Source organism: Callithrix jacchus, chromosome 8 (genome assembly GCF_049354715.1).
Source record: "Callithrix jacchus isolate 240 chromosome 8, calJac240_pri, whole genome shotgun sequence".
Lineage (NCBI taxonomy): Eukaryota > Metazoa > Chordata > Mammalia > Primates > Cebidae > Callithrix > Callithrix jacchus.
Window position 1 is genome coordinate 20,043,938 of NC_133509.1, and position 18,390 is coordinate 20,062,327.

The 18,390-nt window shown below is 38.2% G+C and overlaps 1 protein-coding gene across 35 annotated transcripts in view; it reads left to right on the forward strand.

Moving 5' to 3' along the window:
- The window catches only part of NEO1 (neogenin 1), a 244,174-nt gene that overhangs the window by 83,232 nt on the left and 142,552 nt on the right, over positions 1-18,390 (forward strand). For all 35 annotated transcript variants that reach the window (XM_078333622.1, XM_009005211.5, XM_035259163.3 and 32 more), the window contains exon 5: positions 7,868-8,004. In XM_078333622.1, coding sequence (XP_078189748.1) covers positions 7,868-8,004 — 137 coding nt within the window. The remainder of the gene's footprint in view (positions 1-7,867; positions 8,005-18,390) is intronic.

An 18,390-nucleotide genomic window follows, 5' to 3' on the forward strand; every position in this document is an offset into this window, starting at 1 on the left:
CAACACATATTTATCAAATGCTGACTATGTCATGCATGGTCTAGGTGCTGGGAATGGAGTGTGAACCAAATGGAGTTCTTGATCTTATAGACCTCATATTCTAGTGGGAAAGAGTCAGATCATAAGTAAAAATGTAAAACGTCAGGTTATGATAAGTGCTATGAAGAAAATTAAGACAAATTGTATCAGGAGTGCCAGAAAAATAGAGGTAGAAATCGAGGTAGAAGAGAATTTTTTTTTTGAGATGGAGTCTTACTCTGACACCCAGGCTGTAGTGCAGTGGTGCAATCTTGGCTCACTGCAGCCTCTGCCTCCCGGATTCAAGCAATTCTCTGCCTCAGCCTCCCAAGTAGCTGGGATTACAGGTGCCTGCCACCAGGCCCAGCTAATTTTTGTATTTTTAGTAGAGACAGGGTTTCACCATCTTGGCCAGGCTGGTCTTGAACTCCTGACCTCATGATCCACCCACCTTGGCCTCCCAAAGTGCTGGGATTACAGGCATGAGCCACTATGCCTGGCCAGAAGAGAAATATCTTATACAATGTGTTAGAAAATTGTTCTTCTAGTAGAATGATTCTCAGACTGGGGGCCGAGTGGGACAAGGTGATGCACATCATAATAGAAAAGTTTTATATTTTCCTTAAACATCCACTTTTATTCAAAGATATCTTTAGGAGCAGATGGTTTTTAACTAAATCAAATGTGGATATATCATGATATTATTCCTCTGAATTTTAAGGATAATAATATTCCTCTGAATTTTAAGGATAAAGCAGTAGACTTTGAAGATAGAGTAGACTTATTTCTGCCTATAGTTTTAGACTTCTGAATACTCAGATTAGGTGGCTGAAAAGTTTGAGAAGCACTGCCGTGGTATGTCACTGTCTCAAGAAGCTTCAGAAGAAAATAAGAGCAGGACAGTGTTGGTGGTATTCACATTGGTCTTTCCAAACTCTAGCACAATGCTTGGCACATAACTGGGGAGCAGAAGTGGTGGCCAATATATTTAGCTTGAATAACCCAAAGTAATGTAGGAAAATATAAGCAAGTGAATGGAGCACAGGAGTACTTTTGGTTGGATGTATGTAATTACTCAAAATATCTTTATGAGATATATAGATAGGTCTTAGCTAATAAATTATTTAGACCCAAATTAGAAAGAGATTTAGAAATTGAAAGAAAAAAGTGGCTACAAATTCAGATAGTATTGGGCTGGCTCTAGTAAAAAAAAGATCTTAAATAACTAAACATCTTTCTCTATTTCTAATCTTAAGACTTCTTTGAAAATGAATTTAAAAACATTCCCATGGCTTTTATAAATGCACAAGAATTGATCTATATATTTAACCTTTGATCAAATTTGTTCAGATTTACAATAATCATAGCTAATGAAAGAGGGGGGTGGAAATGGATCCCATTCACTAAGTAGTTTTATTTTAAAGGGAGAGAATCCAGAAAATATATATGCTAATGTTCAAGGTGATTGACAGAAAAATATAATTTAGTAGTCAAATAATGTTCTTTTAATGGAGTGATAGATCTGAACCCCACTGCAAAGGAACAGGGTAAAATGCTTGATGTTATTACAATTGACAGTAGTAGAAAAATAAGGTTATTTTAAAAACAATTGGAAGAACATCCACTTCTGGGAAAATTGAATAGATGTATTTCTCCCTGTTCCTTTTGCTAAATACACCAAAAAACCCTGGATGTGACATGTAAAACAAACATAAGAAGACTCTGAATGGTGGGGAGAGAATGATTGAGATTGAGTGGCTAGGGACCTTGAGACCCAAGGAACATGATTGTTAGTTTTTTGTTTTTTGAGACAGAGTCTCGCTCAGTTACCCAGGCTGCAGTGCAGTGGCGTGATCTCGGCTCATTGCAGCCTCCGCCTCCCAGGGTCAAGTGAGTAGCTGGGATTACAGGCATGCATCACCACCACCAACTGATTTTTGTATTTTTAGTAGAGATGGGGTTTCGCCATGTTGGCAAGCTGGTCTTGAACTCCTGGCCTCAAATGATCTACCTATCTTGGCCTCCCAGAGTGCTGGGATTACAGATGCCCGCCACTGCACCGGGCCAACTTGATGGTTAGTTCGATGGGCTCAGGTTTTTTTCCCCCCATGAGACTCTGTCAGGAACCTGGGCTGTGTTTTAGCTCCCTAACTTGGAGCTAAAGAAACCAGCAACATGGAAATCCTCATAGGCACAAACAAAAAAAACCTGAACGGAAGGTGCTCTCTAGCCGGGGGTGGGGGGCAGGAAAAGAGCATCTCAGCAAGACAAAAGATGTCAGACGGTACTTACTCCTATTCCAGTCAAATACCACAGAAGAAGCTGCGGCCCCAACCTACCATGCCAGTCAGAGACCATGCCAGGAGCCTAGACTTCCACCCTTCCCAGGTTGTAGTGAGGCATCTCAGCCTCCTTGCTAAGTGGTGTCAAAGTTGTAGTAGGGAGCCAAGACTTTTATTCTATCCAAGCAGTAATGAGGGCCCCTCCCATGTCAGTGGAGCACACATGGAGAGCCTCGACTTTCACCTCATCCAGCCACAAGAGGCAACCCTTCCCTTCCCACTGGGGTGGTATCAAAGGAGGCCTAGTGGAGAGTCAGGGCTTTACCATCATGTAGTAGCAAGGCCCCCTCCATGGTGTCAACACCAAGTGGGGGAACAATAATGAGACAGTCCTACCCCTTCCACCCAGGAAGGCATCAGTGAAGGCCTAGTGGGGAGCTAGAACTCCCAACCCTGCTAAGAAGCAATGAGGAAACCTCTCCTGCATTAATGGAGGCTGAGTGGGAAACCTGAACTACCCCCACCCAGCAGTAATGAGACAGCACCCTCCCCCACTTCTCTACTAGGGTGGTGTCAGAAAAAGAGAGCTAAAACAGAAGGTTTAAATAAGATCCAGAGTGTCATAACATAATACCTAAAATATCTAGGTTTCAGCTGAACGTAATACATCATACCAAGAACCAGGAAAATCTCAACTGAGAGGAGTAAAGACAGTGCCAACACGGAGATGACAGAGATTTAGAATTATCTGACAAAGATTGTGAAGCAGTCATCATAGAATGGCTTCAGTGAACAATTACACATTTGAAGCAAGTGAAAAAAAATCTCAGCAAAGAAATCTCAGCAAAGAAAAAGTTCTCCTCAATGCAGATTCGAAAAGGTTTACCTCTCATTCAAATAACAACGAACAAAACCTAAATTAAACAGTTTTCTTTTTTGCTTTTCTCTTCATTCTTACCACCCTAAAGAAGTTGTCTTTAACATCTGTTTCTTTATCTGATGTTATCTGCAAGGTTTTACCTCCTACGTGTCTCTGGAATCCACCCATGAAGGCATCATGTGCCTTACTCTAAGTTACAGTCACTGCAGTGGCCTCCTAACTGTTCCTCATTCCAAATACACCTTCACACTCCTGCCAGAGCAGTCTTTTCAAAGCTCTCATTTCACCACAGCACTGTCAACCCCGACCCACTTTGAAAAATGTTTAGTGGATTTCCATTGTTCGTAAGTTAAGAACCCAAATTCTTAAAATGGTTTTCAAAGCCTTATACAAGCTAGCTCCATCCTCATCCTCCTCTCTTTTCTTAGACTTTTCCACACTGATTTTTTTTTAGATCCCCAAACCACTGTGATCCTTTCTGCCACAATTAGTTTGCATGTGCTAGTTTTTCTTTATGAAATATTTCTCCACCCCCCTCCCCCCATTATTTAGTTAGCTTCTACTCATTCTTCAGATCTCAGCTTAAGGGTTACTTTGTCAGGAAAATCTCTCCTCCTCTTTAATTTGTTGGCAGGTTCTTTTGCTATACCATTTTGTAGAGTTATCTTTTATATCTGTGTTTTTCACTTGAGATGCATGACAGCACTGACTGTTTTTGCTCAGTGCTGTATCCTCAGCTGCTACCTGACACATATGGACTCATGAATAAATATTTGTTAAATGAATGAGTAAATCTCTCTCCTTACCTTCTTTATCCAGCTTTTAAAGAGTAGTCAATACTTTTTTGCTTTCTTTTTATCCCTATTGTTACTGCCATAGTTAATCTTTTACTCTTTAATTTTGGACCATTATAGTTACATAATCAAACTTCTGCCTCAGTGTTTTCCCACCTTTTTTGGTGTCTTCACAAAGTCTGATCATGTCAGTACTCTGCTCAAAAGCCTTTTCTTAAGACCTGAAAAAGTAACATTCTACAAGATAATATTCAAAAAACCCTTCCAGACATTGGCTTAGGCAAAGACTTCATGACCCTGAACGCAAAAGCAAATGCGAGAAAAACAAAGATAAATAGATGGGACTTAATTAAACAAAAAAGCTTCCACACAGCAAAAGAAATAATCAGCAGAGTAGACAGAAAGCCCACAGAATAGGAGAAAAAGCTTCACAATCTGTACATCCAACAAAGGACGAATATCCAGGAGCTACAAGGAACTCCAACAAATTAGTAAGAAAAAAAAGCAGTGTCATCAAAAGTGGGCTAAGGACACGAATAGACAATTCTCAAAAGAAGACATACAAATGGCCAACAAACATATGAAAAAATTCTCAACATCATTAATTATGAGAGAAATGCAAATCAGAACCACAATGTGAGACCACCTTCCTCCTGCAAGAATGGTCATAATCAAAAAAATAAAAAAATAATAGATATTGACGTGGATGTGGTGAAAAGGGAACACTTTTACAACCCTGGTGGGAATGTAAGCTAGTACAACCACTGTGGAAAACAGTGTGGAGATTCTGGAAAGAACTAAAAGTAGATCTATCATTTGATCCAGCAATCCCATTCTTGTACCTATAATGAGAAAAAGAAGTCATTATACAAAAAAGATACTTGCACGTGCATGTTTATAGCAGGACAATTTGCAGTTGCAAAAATATGGAACCAGCCCAAATGTGTATCAGTTGATGAGTGGATAAAGAAATTGTGGCTTGTATATACTACTCAGCCATAAAAAGGAACAAAATAACAGCATCCACAGCAACCTGAATGGAATTGGAGACCATTGTTCTAAGTGAAGTAACTCAGGAATGGAAAACCAAACATCCTGTGTTTTCACTTGTACTGGGAGCTAAGCTATGAAGATTCAAAGGCATAAGAATGATACAGTGGACTTTGGGGACTTGCAGGAAACAGTGGGAGGGGGGTGATGGATAAAAGGCTGTACATTGGGTGCGTGTACACTGCTTGGGTGATGGGTGCATCAAAATCTCAGAAATCACCACTAAAGAGCTTTTTCATATAACCAAACACAACCTGCTCCCTAAAGACCTATTGAAATTTTTTTTTCAAGTTTTTACGGCTGGGCGCAGTGGCTCATGCCTGTAATCCCAGCACTTTGGGAGGCAGAGGTGGGTGGATCATGAGGTCAGGAGTTCAAGACCAGCCTGACCAAGATGGTGAAACCCCTTTTCTATTAAAAATTCAAAAATTAGCCAGGCGCGGTGTAAGGTGCCTGTAATCCTAGCTGCTCAGGAGGCTGAGGTAGGAGAATTGCTTGATCCTGGGTGTCAGAGGTTACAGTGAGCCGAGATCATGCCATTGCAGTCAACCTGGGTGACAGAGCGAGACTCCATCTCAAAAAAAGAAAAAAAGGAAAAGGCCTTTCTCCTTAGTCAAAGAAGAAAAGTTATCCTTAGCACACTGCACACCAAGCTCTTCCAGACTGACCATAGGCCATTCAGGGATACCTTATGCCCAGCAACACTGAATTTACTTGAGTCCATTGGCTATATATGTTTTTTCACATTTTTTTGCCTGCATCTTTGAATTTTGGGGTTCTAAAATCTTGATGGTCTTTTTACTGTGAGCCATGAACTAGTTGAATGAATTAATTCTGCCAAGCAAATGGACATTATTTCTCTCAGTCTTTTTTTAAAGGGAGTAAAAACAATCCCATTAAGAAAGACTGACTACCACACTACTGGTGTAGGCAGGAGAAAATACTTGATATAATACTTGACATACTCAGGTATGCCAACTATCAGGCATACCAAGTATTAGCAATATTTTTTAGTATAATTATTAGATACAATTTTTTTTTTTGAGACAAGAGTCTTGCTGTTTCACCAGGCACCAGGCTAGAGTGCCGTGGTACGATCTCGGCTCACTGCAACCTCTGCCTCCCAGGTTCAAGCAGTTCTCCTGCCTCAGCCTCCCGAGCAGCTGGAACTAAGGTGCGCACCACCACACCCTGCTGATTTTTGTATTTTTAAGTAGAGGGGGGTTTCACCATGTTGGCCAGGATGGTTTTAATCTCTTGACCTTGTGATCCGCCCGCCTTAGCCTCCTAAAGTGCTGGGATTACAGGCGTGAGCCACCGCGCCTGGCCTATTAGATATAAATTATATCTCACTTTCAAAAGTAACTAGTGTTTCAAATGTTCATCTCAGCTGGGTATCATATGTATACATTGCTGATTTCTCATTTGATGAACATTAAATTTTTTGTTTCGGAAACTTAGTAGTAATTTTATCCAGGTGTAAAAAGTAGGATTTTAATTTTTGTAAATTTTTCTTGTTTTGTGAGGCACCAAAGCCCTGTCTTCTCTCTCCATTTATTTTTATTCCAGTCATTCTTGCTCTATGCCATGTATAACATCTTGCTTCTCTGTTTCATCAGATAAAACTGGGATTTAAGGGTATAATTAAGACATTTCTGATAGGAAGGTTGCTTGACAAAGGTTAGTCATGACCTTGCAGGGTTGTATTTCTTAGAGAAGTCACCAAATCTGATTCTGGCTTTCAGCTTTCTATGTCCAGAAACTTAATCTCATGTTTATCAGATTCAGGAATGCTGATTACCTAGATTTACAATGTACTGAAATTTAAGCCAGACTAATACTTTATTTACTTAGAATGAGAATTATAAATGTGGCTGCGATTATCTAGTCATTTCCTCTGATTCTTTTTTTATCCCTATAAGGAATTCTTTTTTTTTTTTGAGTCAGATCTTGCTCTGTCATCCAGGCTGGAGTGCAATGGCATGATCTTGACTCACTGCAACCTCTGCCTCCCAGGTTCAAATGATTCTCCTGCCTCAACCTCTGAGTAGCTGGGATTATAGGCATGTGCCACCATGACCGGATGTAATCCCAGTACTTTGGGAGGCTGATTACTGGGATTACTCGAGAACAGTCAACACATTGACTGTTCTTCAATGTTATAGTATTATTTTAGTTTCTCTTTAAATCGGCTTAAATAAGCCTCTGTAGAGTTGGTCAGTATTCATTAACATCCTGGTTGATAATGGCATGATGGTGACTGATTTGTGCCCAGCTACCGCACCCAGGGAGCTGCTCTCTGGCAACCATTCTTCTCTCTCCCTTCCCTTCCTCTTTTCCTCCCTCCCCTAAATCAGCTACCATAGGGAAACTTTCACTAGGCACTGTGACCCCATGACTTACTGTTTTGAATCTAACATTCTGACCTCTTTATGTTTTCTTTCTGTTATTAATCTCAGTGTAGCATAGCTGTGGTGGTGTAACTAACTCTCAGATTGATTCCAGACTTCAAAATTACATAATTTGGAAAAAACAACTGGCCAGAATAGGGATACAGGGATGGGCTGAAGGAAGTGAAATTGGTTCCAAGACTGATAGCCCTTTGGGAATAATTAGAAGTGTCAGGGATAGTTCATTGTAACATTAGATTTGTATTTGTGATATTTATGAATGTAAAATATGAGTAAAGCAAATTGGACTAAATTAAATTCTGGTAATTTTATGTTAGTCTTGGATCCTCTATAGCTATATAAATAATAAATATGGTTTAATTGATTTCTCTATTTTATGTGGAGAGTTTCTCAGGTATCCCAGTACTGAAATGTATTTTTTTTTAAACACAGCTCTGAAAGATTGGTATTGCTGTCAGGTGGTAGCCTGGAAATCAGTGATGTCACTGAGGATGATGCTGGGACTTATTTTTGTATAGCAGATAATGGAAATGAGACAATTGAAGCTCAAGCAGAGCTTACTGTACAAGGTATGTAAATAATTACCGTATAATTTAAAAGTCCTGTGTACTTTCTGGGTCTGCTAATGTTTAAAAAAATATTAACATAGGAGAGGCAATACAGAAAAAGCAGTTAAAAACGTAAGTCTTAGAACAGACTGCTTGGGTTTAAATTCTAAATCTTACATTTCCTAGATATATGACTATAGGAAACTTATTTAATTTCTCTGAACCTCATTTTCCTTGCCTGTAAAATGGAAATAATAAGAAATAATAAGAGTATTTACTTTATCGGGATTGTTTTGAAGGTTAAAAGAGCTAATACTTATAAAACTCCTGGAATAGTGACTAGAATATTGTAAAATCTCAATGTTAGTTATTGTTGTTGTTTTTAGTAGTAGCAGTAGTAGTAGTCGTCGTAGTGGTAGTGACGGGAAGGATATGATCTGGGGCATCTGGAAGATTCAGTTCACTTTTCTTCTCTTAGGATGTTTTCTCATGAAGATGTCTCTGTTCTGTGACCCTGAACTATGTCTCTCCTCTGCACTGGTGTCCCCTTCTTCTGGGTGAACAGATCACCCAGGAAGGAGTACACTGTGCCTCTCCATGTAACTGGGTTTGATGATTTGGTGTTTATTTTCCTCTGTTCATACTTCTAGTAATCACTGCAAGGGTAGTTCTTCCTTTTTCTTCATAGTCTTCCCTTTTCCCCTTACAGGTTCTCTGATTCAGAAGTCAGAAAGTAAAGATGGCATGTCTACTAGTCTTGTCTCTATCCCCATCCCTGTGCCATTCCTCCATATGGAAAAGTACCCTCAGGTGCTGGCTAGAGATGACTAAAGTGACCAGTGGTCACTTTCCTACTTCTTCTTCCCACCTTCTTGAAACTCCCAGATTGGTAGTTTTTAACCTAGAAAGACTGTTGTCAGTGCTGTTTCTCCCTAAGAGTTTAATGAGAAACTGTGACCTGGACTGTTGCCTGAGGAATGCCCAGCAAATAGGAGTGAATCATAGTGATTGTGAGGTCCCTGGGGCTCTTTGCTCTGGGCCTCATCCTCGTCTTTTCTTAAGTTCACCATTTGGATAAAATTAAGGCCTGGCCTTTAGTGCTTTCACCGTATATATTACCAGAGTGGCTGGTACCCCTGACAAACATTAGTTTATAGCCAAGCTAAACACTTGAATACTACAGCTGCTCTCAGACTGGCAACCAAGTGAATAATGTATACTATCTTGTAGATAATTATTAGAAAAGACTGACCAAGAATGAAAAATAAACAAATACATTTAAAGAGATAAGGAAGATATTTGCAATATGATGCAAGAACAAGAAAATATAAACATAGAACCAAATAAAAATATTAAGAATGAAAAATATTCTAAAAATAAAGAATTAAGCAATCTGGTTGATAGAGAAGGGTATCCCATTTTTTTATTTTGTTTTTTCATTTCTGACAGGGTCTGCCTCTGTCACCCAGGCTGGAGTCCAGTGGCACAGTCTCTGCTCACTGCAGCCTCGACCTCCTGGGTTCAAGTGATCATCCTGCCTCAGTCCCACAAATATCTGAGACTATAGGCACATGCCACCATGCCCAGTTAACTTTTGTATTTTTTGTAGCAATGGGGTTTCACCATGTTGTCCAGGCTGGTCTGGAACCCCTGGGCTCAAGTGATCACCTGCCTTGGCCTCCCAAAGTGCTGGGATTACAGGCATGAGCCACTGTGCCTGGCCAGAGAAAGGTATCCCATTGATGAGCAAATTCATGAATTGGAAGATTACATTAAGGAATTCTCTGATAATGCAGCATTGATTGATAAAGATAACCCATGGAGTAAAATCTAAGAGGTAGGATGTATGATAGGTATATGTAGAAGGACTTCTATCTAGATAATAGGTGTCTTAGAAGGGAAAAAGGAAGGGGCAACTATTTGAAGAAATAAGATAAAATTTTCAGAATTAGACTTGTAGACCACCTTAGAGTAAAACGACTTACAGATTGTTAAATAGGTGAAAGAAGGAAAAACCCACCTTGATACCCATTTACAGTAACATACAGTAATATATAATTATATATACAGTACATATGTCAAAGACAAAAAAATTCTGAAAGCTTCCAATGACAAAGAGCAGATCACCTAGGAAAAGAAGGAAAAGAATTGGATTGTACCTAAGTGTTGATTTGAGAAATCTGGTATCAAGAGGACAATAGAGTAATCTTTTTAAAGTGTTGAAGGACATTGAATACACACAATTTATATGCATCCAAACTGTGAGGCATAATAAAAATTATCACATAAGAGCTCTGAAGGTTTGTTACACAAATATACATTGAAAACACTTTTGGAATAAATACTCAAAGATATATCTGGGAAATACTGCAAGAACCTTTTAAAACAAAGGGGGAGTTTTAAAACAGCTCCCAGATTCTTTGATTTATCCTTCTAAATAAGGAATGGTAGGGTTTATGTCCCTTGCTCTTTAATCTGGGCAGGCTTGGAGCTATTTGGATCAACAGAGAATGGCAGAAGTCATATGTGACATCTGAGGCTTACAAAAAGCTGTGCATTCGTTGTCACACTTGGAGAGAATTTTTTTAAAAAGAAAAAAAGAGTAGTGCAGATTCTTCCTGGTTCTCTTGATGCTAAGAATGTACAGTGGGGAAAGCATAGTCTCTTGAGTAGATGGTGCTGGAAAAACTGAATAGCCGCATGTGGGAGAATGAAATCATCTCATATACATTAAATCACATATACATCATGTACAAAAATAAACTCAAAATGGATTAAACACTTAAACATAAGACCTGAACTGTAAAACTACTAAAAGAAAACGGAGAAAAGCTTATTGACGTTGATCTTGGCAAAGGTTTTTTTGGATGTGACCCCAGAAAACACAGGCAACAAAAGCAAAAATAGATAAATTGGATTGCATTGAACTGAGAAGCTTCTGCCCGTAATGGAAAGAATCAACAGTGAAGAGACAACCTATGGAATGAGAGAAAATATTTGCAAACCAAAGAAAACAGAAGGAGGAAGTGATGACGAGAGCAAAACTTAATGAAATAAAAAAACAAACATTAAAAACAGAGAATGTCAGCAAAGCCAAAAGTTGGTTCTTTTTAATGCATAACAATATTGATAAATCCCTGGGAAGACATGCATATCTTGACAGAGATCTTTATCTAGGCCCAGGGTTGGCAGAGTACAACTTGTGGGCTAAATCTTCCTGGCTGCTTGTTTTTCTACAGCTTGTAAGCTAAAGATAGTTCATACATTTTTAAATAGTTGAAAAATATCAGAAGAATAATACTTTGTGATACATGAAAATTTTATGAGATTTTAAAATTTATTGTTCATGCAGTCTTACTGGCATACTGCCACACTCATTCATTTATGTATTGCCTATGGCTGCTTTCATGCCACTACACAGGAGTTGAGTAGTTGTGATAGAGACCATATGGCTCACAGAGTCTAAAATATTTACTATCTGGTTCTTTACAGAAAAAGTTTGCCAATTCCTGATGTAGATTCTACAGAGAACTCCTACAGATCAGTAAGATAAACAAAGACAGACAAACCAATAGAATATAGGCAAAAGACTTGAACATCGACCTGGAAGATGTCCAGCTAGCTATTAATATTTGAAAAAATGATTGTCATCATTAGAGAAACGCAAATAAAAACCACAATGAGATATCACTATATTCCACTAGAGTGGCTAAAATTGAAAAGCTCAACAAATACCAGGCATTGGTTAGGATGAAAAACACTGAGGATTCTAATGTACTGTTGACAGGAGTATAACTAACACAATTGCTTTAAAATTCTGTTTGGCAGAATCTATTAAAAATTGTACACTGGCGAGGCACAGTGGCTCATGCCTGTAATCTCTGTACTTTGAGAGGCCGAGGCAGGAGGATCACTTGAGGCCAGGATTTGAAGACCAGCTTGGGCAGTATCGTGAGACCTCATTTCTAAAAAAAAATGAGAAAATTAGGTAGGCACGGTGGCATGCACCTGTAGTTCTAGCTACTCGGGAGACTGAAGCAGGAGGATTGCTTGAGCTAAGGAATTTGAACTATGATTGTACCACTGCATTCCAGTCTGGGTGACAAAGCAAGACCATCTCTAAAAAACAGAAACGTAAAAACTGTACACAGAAATACCCTGTGATAGAATAGTTGTATTCCTAGGAGTATACTTACCAGAAATGTATAATTATATGCCCCCAAAACCATGCACAATAATGTTCTTACTGGGAATAATTAAAATGCCCATCAAAATACAAATGTAGAGTAGTGTTCCAGTCATACAGTGGCAAAGTACCAGCAACGAAAAGTGACAGATCACTGCTACATTCAACAACGTGGATAAATACCACAAACACCCATAAAGAAAGAAGCCAGACACAAAAGAATACCTACTACATAGATTATTATTATATATAAGTCCATTTGTGTAAAGTTTAAAAACAGACAAAACGAATCTGTGGTTTTAGAAGTCAGGATAGTGATCACTTTTGGAGAAGGGCAGAGTAGTGACAGAATGTTGCCCAGCCTGGCTTCTGGTGTGTTCATGTTCTATTTCTTAATCTGTGTGGTAGTTACAGTTCAAGCTGTATCATTCATGTGTGCCACGTGAGATCATCTCTTTTTTTTTTACTGTTTACAGATTAGAACTCATAATATGCAAAAACATATTTGGAAAATTTTGTTTTGAGCCTTGTCCCATAACTGAAAGCATTTTTTTTTCAGATAGGGAAAGTAGATTTTGTGAAATAGTTGGAGAGATATATATATGTAAATACAGTCATACTTGTCTGGCTTCCGTTATTTTTTAAAGAAGTTATAGCTTTAGGAAATGCCATAGTGAGTGTTAGTGTAGAAAAGGTTGTAAGTTCATTTTTCATCTGTTAAATGTTTCAGATTTATTGTCTCATCATAAACTCCTGGGGTTTCTGCACATGCAGTGACGTGAATTAGCCCATCCTGTATTTCCTGTCATCTCAGATTGTTGATAACACCAAAAATGGATCATGAGAGTTTTTTTAAAGCAGAAAATTTCCTTTTTCTCTTAAAACAGTTACAACAGTCTGTGATACACATCTCCTCTCCCCTGCCACCATAAAGAAATTTTTCCATTTGTATTTTTGTGGAAAAAATTGATAAATTCTAAATTGGGTACCCCATTGACAGTGTAAATACCTGTAACTAATCTGCCACTAAAGTTTTAAACCTTGTCTTTCTTTAAGCCATAGCCTATGCCACTCTCCTTCTTTGACTCTTCTGCTCTACTCTTATCTCTGGCCACATTAAGACATTGATCTCCCCTTTTTTCTCAGTCTTTATGATTTCACTTCCCTTTACTTCATGATCAGTTACAACATTATGCTGTCATTCATTAGAATCTCGTTCTCTTGGCTTCAGGATAAAAAGCGAATTCCTTGTGGCATACATACAGAGTACATCCAGACCCTTCATGGTCAGCTTTTTCAGTGTTAACTGGAGAGGCACAACAGAGGAGGCATTGAGAACATTCTTGCCCCAGTGCACCTGGATTCCAGTCTCAGCTCTGTCACTTAGCTTTGTGAATTTGGCCAAGTTAATTAATTTACCTGTGTCCTTGTTTCTTTTATCAATTGAATGGGTTGTTATAAGGATTAAATTTTTTTTTTACAAGAGACAGCATAAAGTACTTATATTGTAATAATAAAACTGGAAACTCATATGTGGTGTTGTGGGGAGAGGGGCAGCAACAATTTCTATCACCAGTTCACTACACAGGACATCAAAGGGCTGACAAGGAGCTGAGGGATAAAAAGCCAGGAAACTTTGAGATCAGCAGAGGGGGTCAGTGGTAGAAATGGGAGATGTCGAAGCTGCGATGATGACCAGCATCATTTGCTTAACATCCAAGGCTTTCATTGGGTGGCTAAGTCTACAAACAACACCTTCAATTTATACTTTCAATTAAAGTTCTTAAAATTAAGGAAGTGGTAGAGCTTAGAAAGTTATGAGATTACAAAATTTCTGCAAATCCATTAGAAAAGCCACAGGATGGGGCAAGGAAATAAGTCAGGCCACTAAGAAGACTTCAGAGGTCCCTGCTGGCCCAGGGACAGATACCTGCAGCGTCCAACATCGCAGTGAAAATGATCTGCTTTCAAAAGGCAGAAGGTTTCAGGGGAGGATACAGTGGGACTGGTGGAGGCAAAGGCATGCTCCGCCCTGTGCTAGGATTAAACTCTTAGCACTTTCCACCTAAATCTGGAATGGAGATGGAGTCCTCTTTACCGAATTAGTTTTCTGAACATACTGTGTTGTTTGATAGCAATGTTCCCCTGTGTCCCCTTACTTCCAACTACAATTTCCTGATAGACCTTCAAGATTAGTTTACTTGACCCCTCTGTAACACTTTTCTTAACCATCCCTTCATAATTGGTCTCTTAAAATTTCTTACCGATTTGTTTATATATCCTCTTCCACTCCTACTAGGCTGGAGTTCTTATCAACAGGAACTCATCTTACTCATTTAAAAAAATCGTAGTAGAGTATTAATGAATGAAATGAATGGCTGAGACTTTAAATCGGAATTGTTAAATGTGGCACTAGAATGATTTGATACTTGTGGCTTCTTTACTATTCATGTTATCCTTTGCATCTTGTATTTAGATTTCTAATGTGAAAGAAACAGGATTGAAAGAAAAATCTTCTGAAAGCTTATTCTGGAGGAAGATGAACCCTTACCTGTACTTATATAATAGAAGTCATAATTGCTATCTCCAGTGCATACGTGTTTACAGACAATTTATCAGTTTCATTCATTCCCATTTTTGACCTTCTGATACTTTGCATAAGCCAACATAATACTTAAAAAAAACCTGAAGCCATTAAAGGTGAGCTTTCTTCCATGTGTCTGTCATCTCTGCTTTAAAAACTCTTACACATTTATTACTGTCATGATTCAAGGCTAAGTGCACTGACATCTTTAATCCCACCTCCATGAGACGCTCCACTACTTTGACTTGATACCACTGTGTTACGCTGTTTCTCCTTTTATTTCTTTGCCCATTCTTTTTGTTTTGCCTCCATGGGCATTTTTTCTACACTTGTTGATTAAAGTGTTAGTGTTCCACAGAGTTCTCTTGTAAGCCTACTACTCTTCACAGTACCCACTTTTCAGGTATGATTTACATACAGTCATACCCAGATTCCCAGACCAGACCCCTTGTCAAGCTTTAGGCATTTCCTCAGAAATCACACATCCAAAATTGAATTTAACATTCTTCTCTCAAAATCTTTTTCTTTGATTTTCTGTATCTTGGTGGTGTCACTGCCTACCTTTTTACCTGTGCTAGAAACATGCAAATTATTTTTGATTATTTTAATTTTTTTCCACATTTAGTTCATTAGGTTATCTTTCTCCTTGCTTTCACTCCCTTGATTCAAGCCCAAGTCATCTCTTACGTATATTACTGCAGTAGTATCCTAACTGATTTCTCTAGTTCTAACCTGGCCTCTCCTGAAATCCACTCTTCACAGAGTGGCAAAAGTGATTAAAATTCTTTCATTAAAAACTTGGAGAAATGATTGCAATGATATAAATGATACTTACAAATTAATAAGAACAAGATGAATATCTTTTTAAAAAAGGAGGGGGTGGAAATCATTCTTTGTTTACAGAAATGAGATGAAAATGGCCAGCTGACCTGAAAAGAGTTCAACTCCACTAATTGTCTAAGAAATACTGATTAAAGTAGCCTATTTTTGCCTACCGATTGAATTTAAAAATAATGACCCATTCTTGGCAAAATTATAGTTATATGGGGATTCTCATACACTGCTGGTAGTGGTGAAAATGGATGTAACCTTCCTGGAGGGCAGTTTAATAATCTTATCAAAAACTTTAAAACTCACATTCATTGACCAACAGTTCCACATCTGATAATTTGTTTTGATGAAATAATCAAGGATGTGTGCAAAGATTTATGCATGGAAATATCCATGCAATGATGTATATTTAATGGGAAAAATTATAAACCACTTAAATGGCCAAAAATAGACAATTGGTTAAGTAAAATGGTCTATGTAGCAGAATACAGTGCTTCCTACAAAAATCATGTTTTAGAAGTCTATTAAATGGCAAGATAAAATACTTTGGGTATATTAAATGAAGAAAAGTAAGATGCCAAAGCAACATGTAGAAGTATGATTAGTGTCACAAAGTTATACTGTAAATTGGAGCAGATCCTTTGACTTACAGAAATTAGCCTCACACCAATTAGGAAGAAGTCTTGTATACCTTCCTCTTGAGGCCTTCTCCCTATAATTTTCAGAATACTGGATGTTTACTTATCTTGAAGGTCATTTTTCTTCTAAGCTCCAAGTAAAGAGAGAACTGGAGTGTGAGTCTGATGAGTGCATGATTGCCATTGCTTCTCAAGGTAATTTAATTTCAAGGGCAACCACTAGCTATTTGAAAACAGCATGCAGTTTTTTTTCTTGTACTGTCACTTCTACCTAGAATGTTCCTCCTTCCACCCCCTTGCCTGGCTTCCCTCAGAAACAAACCTCTGAAACTTTGACTCCTACCTGTTCCTCTCCCTTGTACCCTTCTTCTGCCTACCTCCTTTGATTAGCTGTACATTAATTGTGCACATATATTTTGTACATTATCTGTCTTGTTTTACCTATTCCATTTACATCCCCTGCCCCCCATTTGTGTATCCAGTTTCTACCCTGCTAGACTGAGTTCCTTGATGATAGGACTGGATCTTGTCAACCTTCAGATCCTTAGCACCTAATGTAACAATGTCTGATACTATGTATTTGAAAACCTTCAGATCCTTAGCACCTAACATAGTAGTATCTGATACTGTTTATTTGAAAACAACTGAGTACTTAGGAACTTAGTCTTCGTACTTCTGGATAAGATGTCAAACAGTAGGTTATAATCCATTCTTTTATAGTTTGCTATTTGTATTCAGAATATTTCAGAATTTTACTTTATAAACTTTGCATTTTTTAAGGTATTACTGTATGTTAGAAAATTCTTTGCAATTGCTGTATAATCCTTTATTGGGTCCTGAGTCATTTTGGATTGGTTTGCAATTCTTCTTAGATTTTTATTGCTTCGGTGGTCATGTTAGCTTTGAGATAAATTCCACATTTTACAAGCTTGAAGTAATTTTCTAATAGTTATGTAAATTTATTCTGAACCACAATAGCCTCATTTCCGTGGTAACTAACCACCTTCAGAAGAGAACTTTCAGATATTCTAGAAAATACCAGAAATATCCATGTGAAATAAAATGAAATAATGGTATAAAGTTAGAACCCAGATTTATGTGGAATACAGAAGCATGATTTCTGACCCTGAAAATGTTGCAGAATAGAAGAGCCATTCACAGGCCTGAAGATTCTGCCTGTTTGCTTTTTGTGCATTAGGCAAAATACAACCTAAGAAAAACTCAGCTGTATTGTGATTTTTGATACTAAAGTGACCCCAATGAGGAAGCTTTGTGGGACAAATAAGCAGAGTTCCTAGTGCGAAAATGGATTTGTGGTGCCACTAATAGATTAACATTGTGCTTCATAGAAGGAGTGTGGTGACATGAAAAGACGTATGTTTTTTGGAAGCATAGCCCTGTTTCCCAGCCTCTGGCAATGTGATCTTGGCAAATGAATTGATTTATTTGAACCTCATTCTTCCCATTTGTAAAATAGGGATAAGAGTCCTTCTTTGTGGTGATGTTGTGAGGAAGATCCTTAACACGGTGCCTGGTGCATTATAGGCATTCAGTAAGTGTACCTCAGCTAATGTCCCCTGGGCTCAAAGAATCTTTCCTTGCTATGTAAGCCTTCTTCACTTGATTCTGCTGTCTTTGATTCCTTTTTTGCCTTTTGAAGGATTCTTTTTCCTCCTTAGATTATTCAGATTGGCATCTCAGATAACTTTCTGTTTGCTTTTGTTCCATGCCACTAGCCATCCATCAGATGGCACCATGTTTTGTGGTCTTTGAGCCAAGCCAGCCACACCCCATTCCTTATGCCCAGTCAAGCTTCTTAGGCTCTCTTACCTAAATCTGCATTTGCTGGGCTCCTGCCTATCTAGGACAGCATGACAAAATGTTGGTAAATCTTCTTCATTGTTTATTTAAAGAGCATAACAATTGGCAATACAAGGACAAAGTTATGTCCCTTCCAACCCAGAAATAAGTGAAAAGATTTGGCTGTCGTTATTGGCATTATTCTACTTCTGTCTTAATGTCAGAATTTCAGAATTTCAGGCATTCCTTAATAATTAGCCAACTCTGGGTCTTTTCTTGGATATATGTTCTTTTCTTTTCTTGGATATATTCAGCTTTATTGGTGGAATGGTTTTTTTTTTGAGACAGAGTCTCACTCTGTTGCCCAG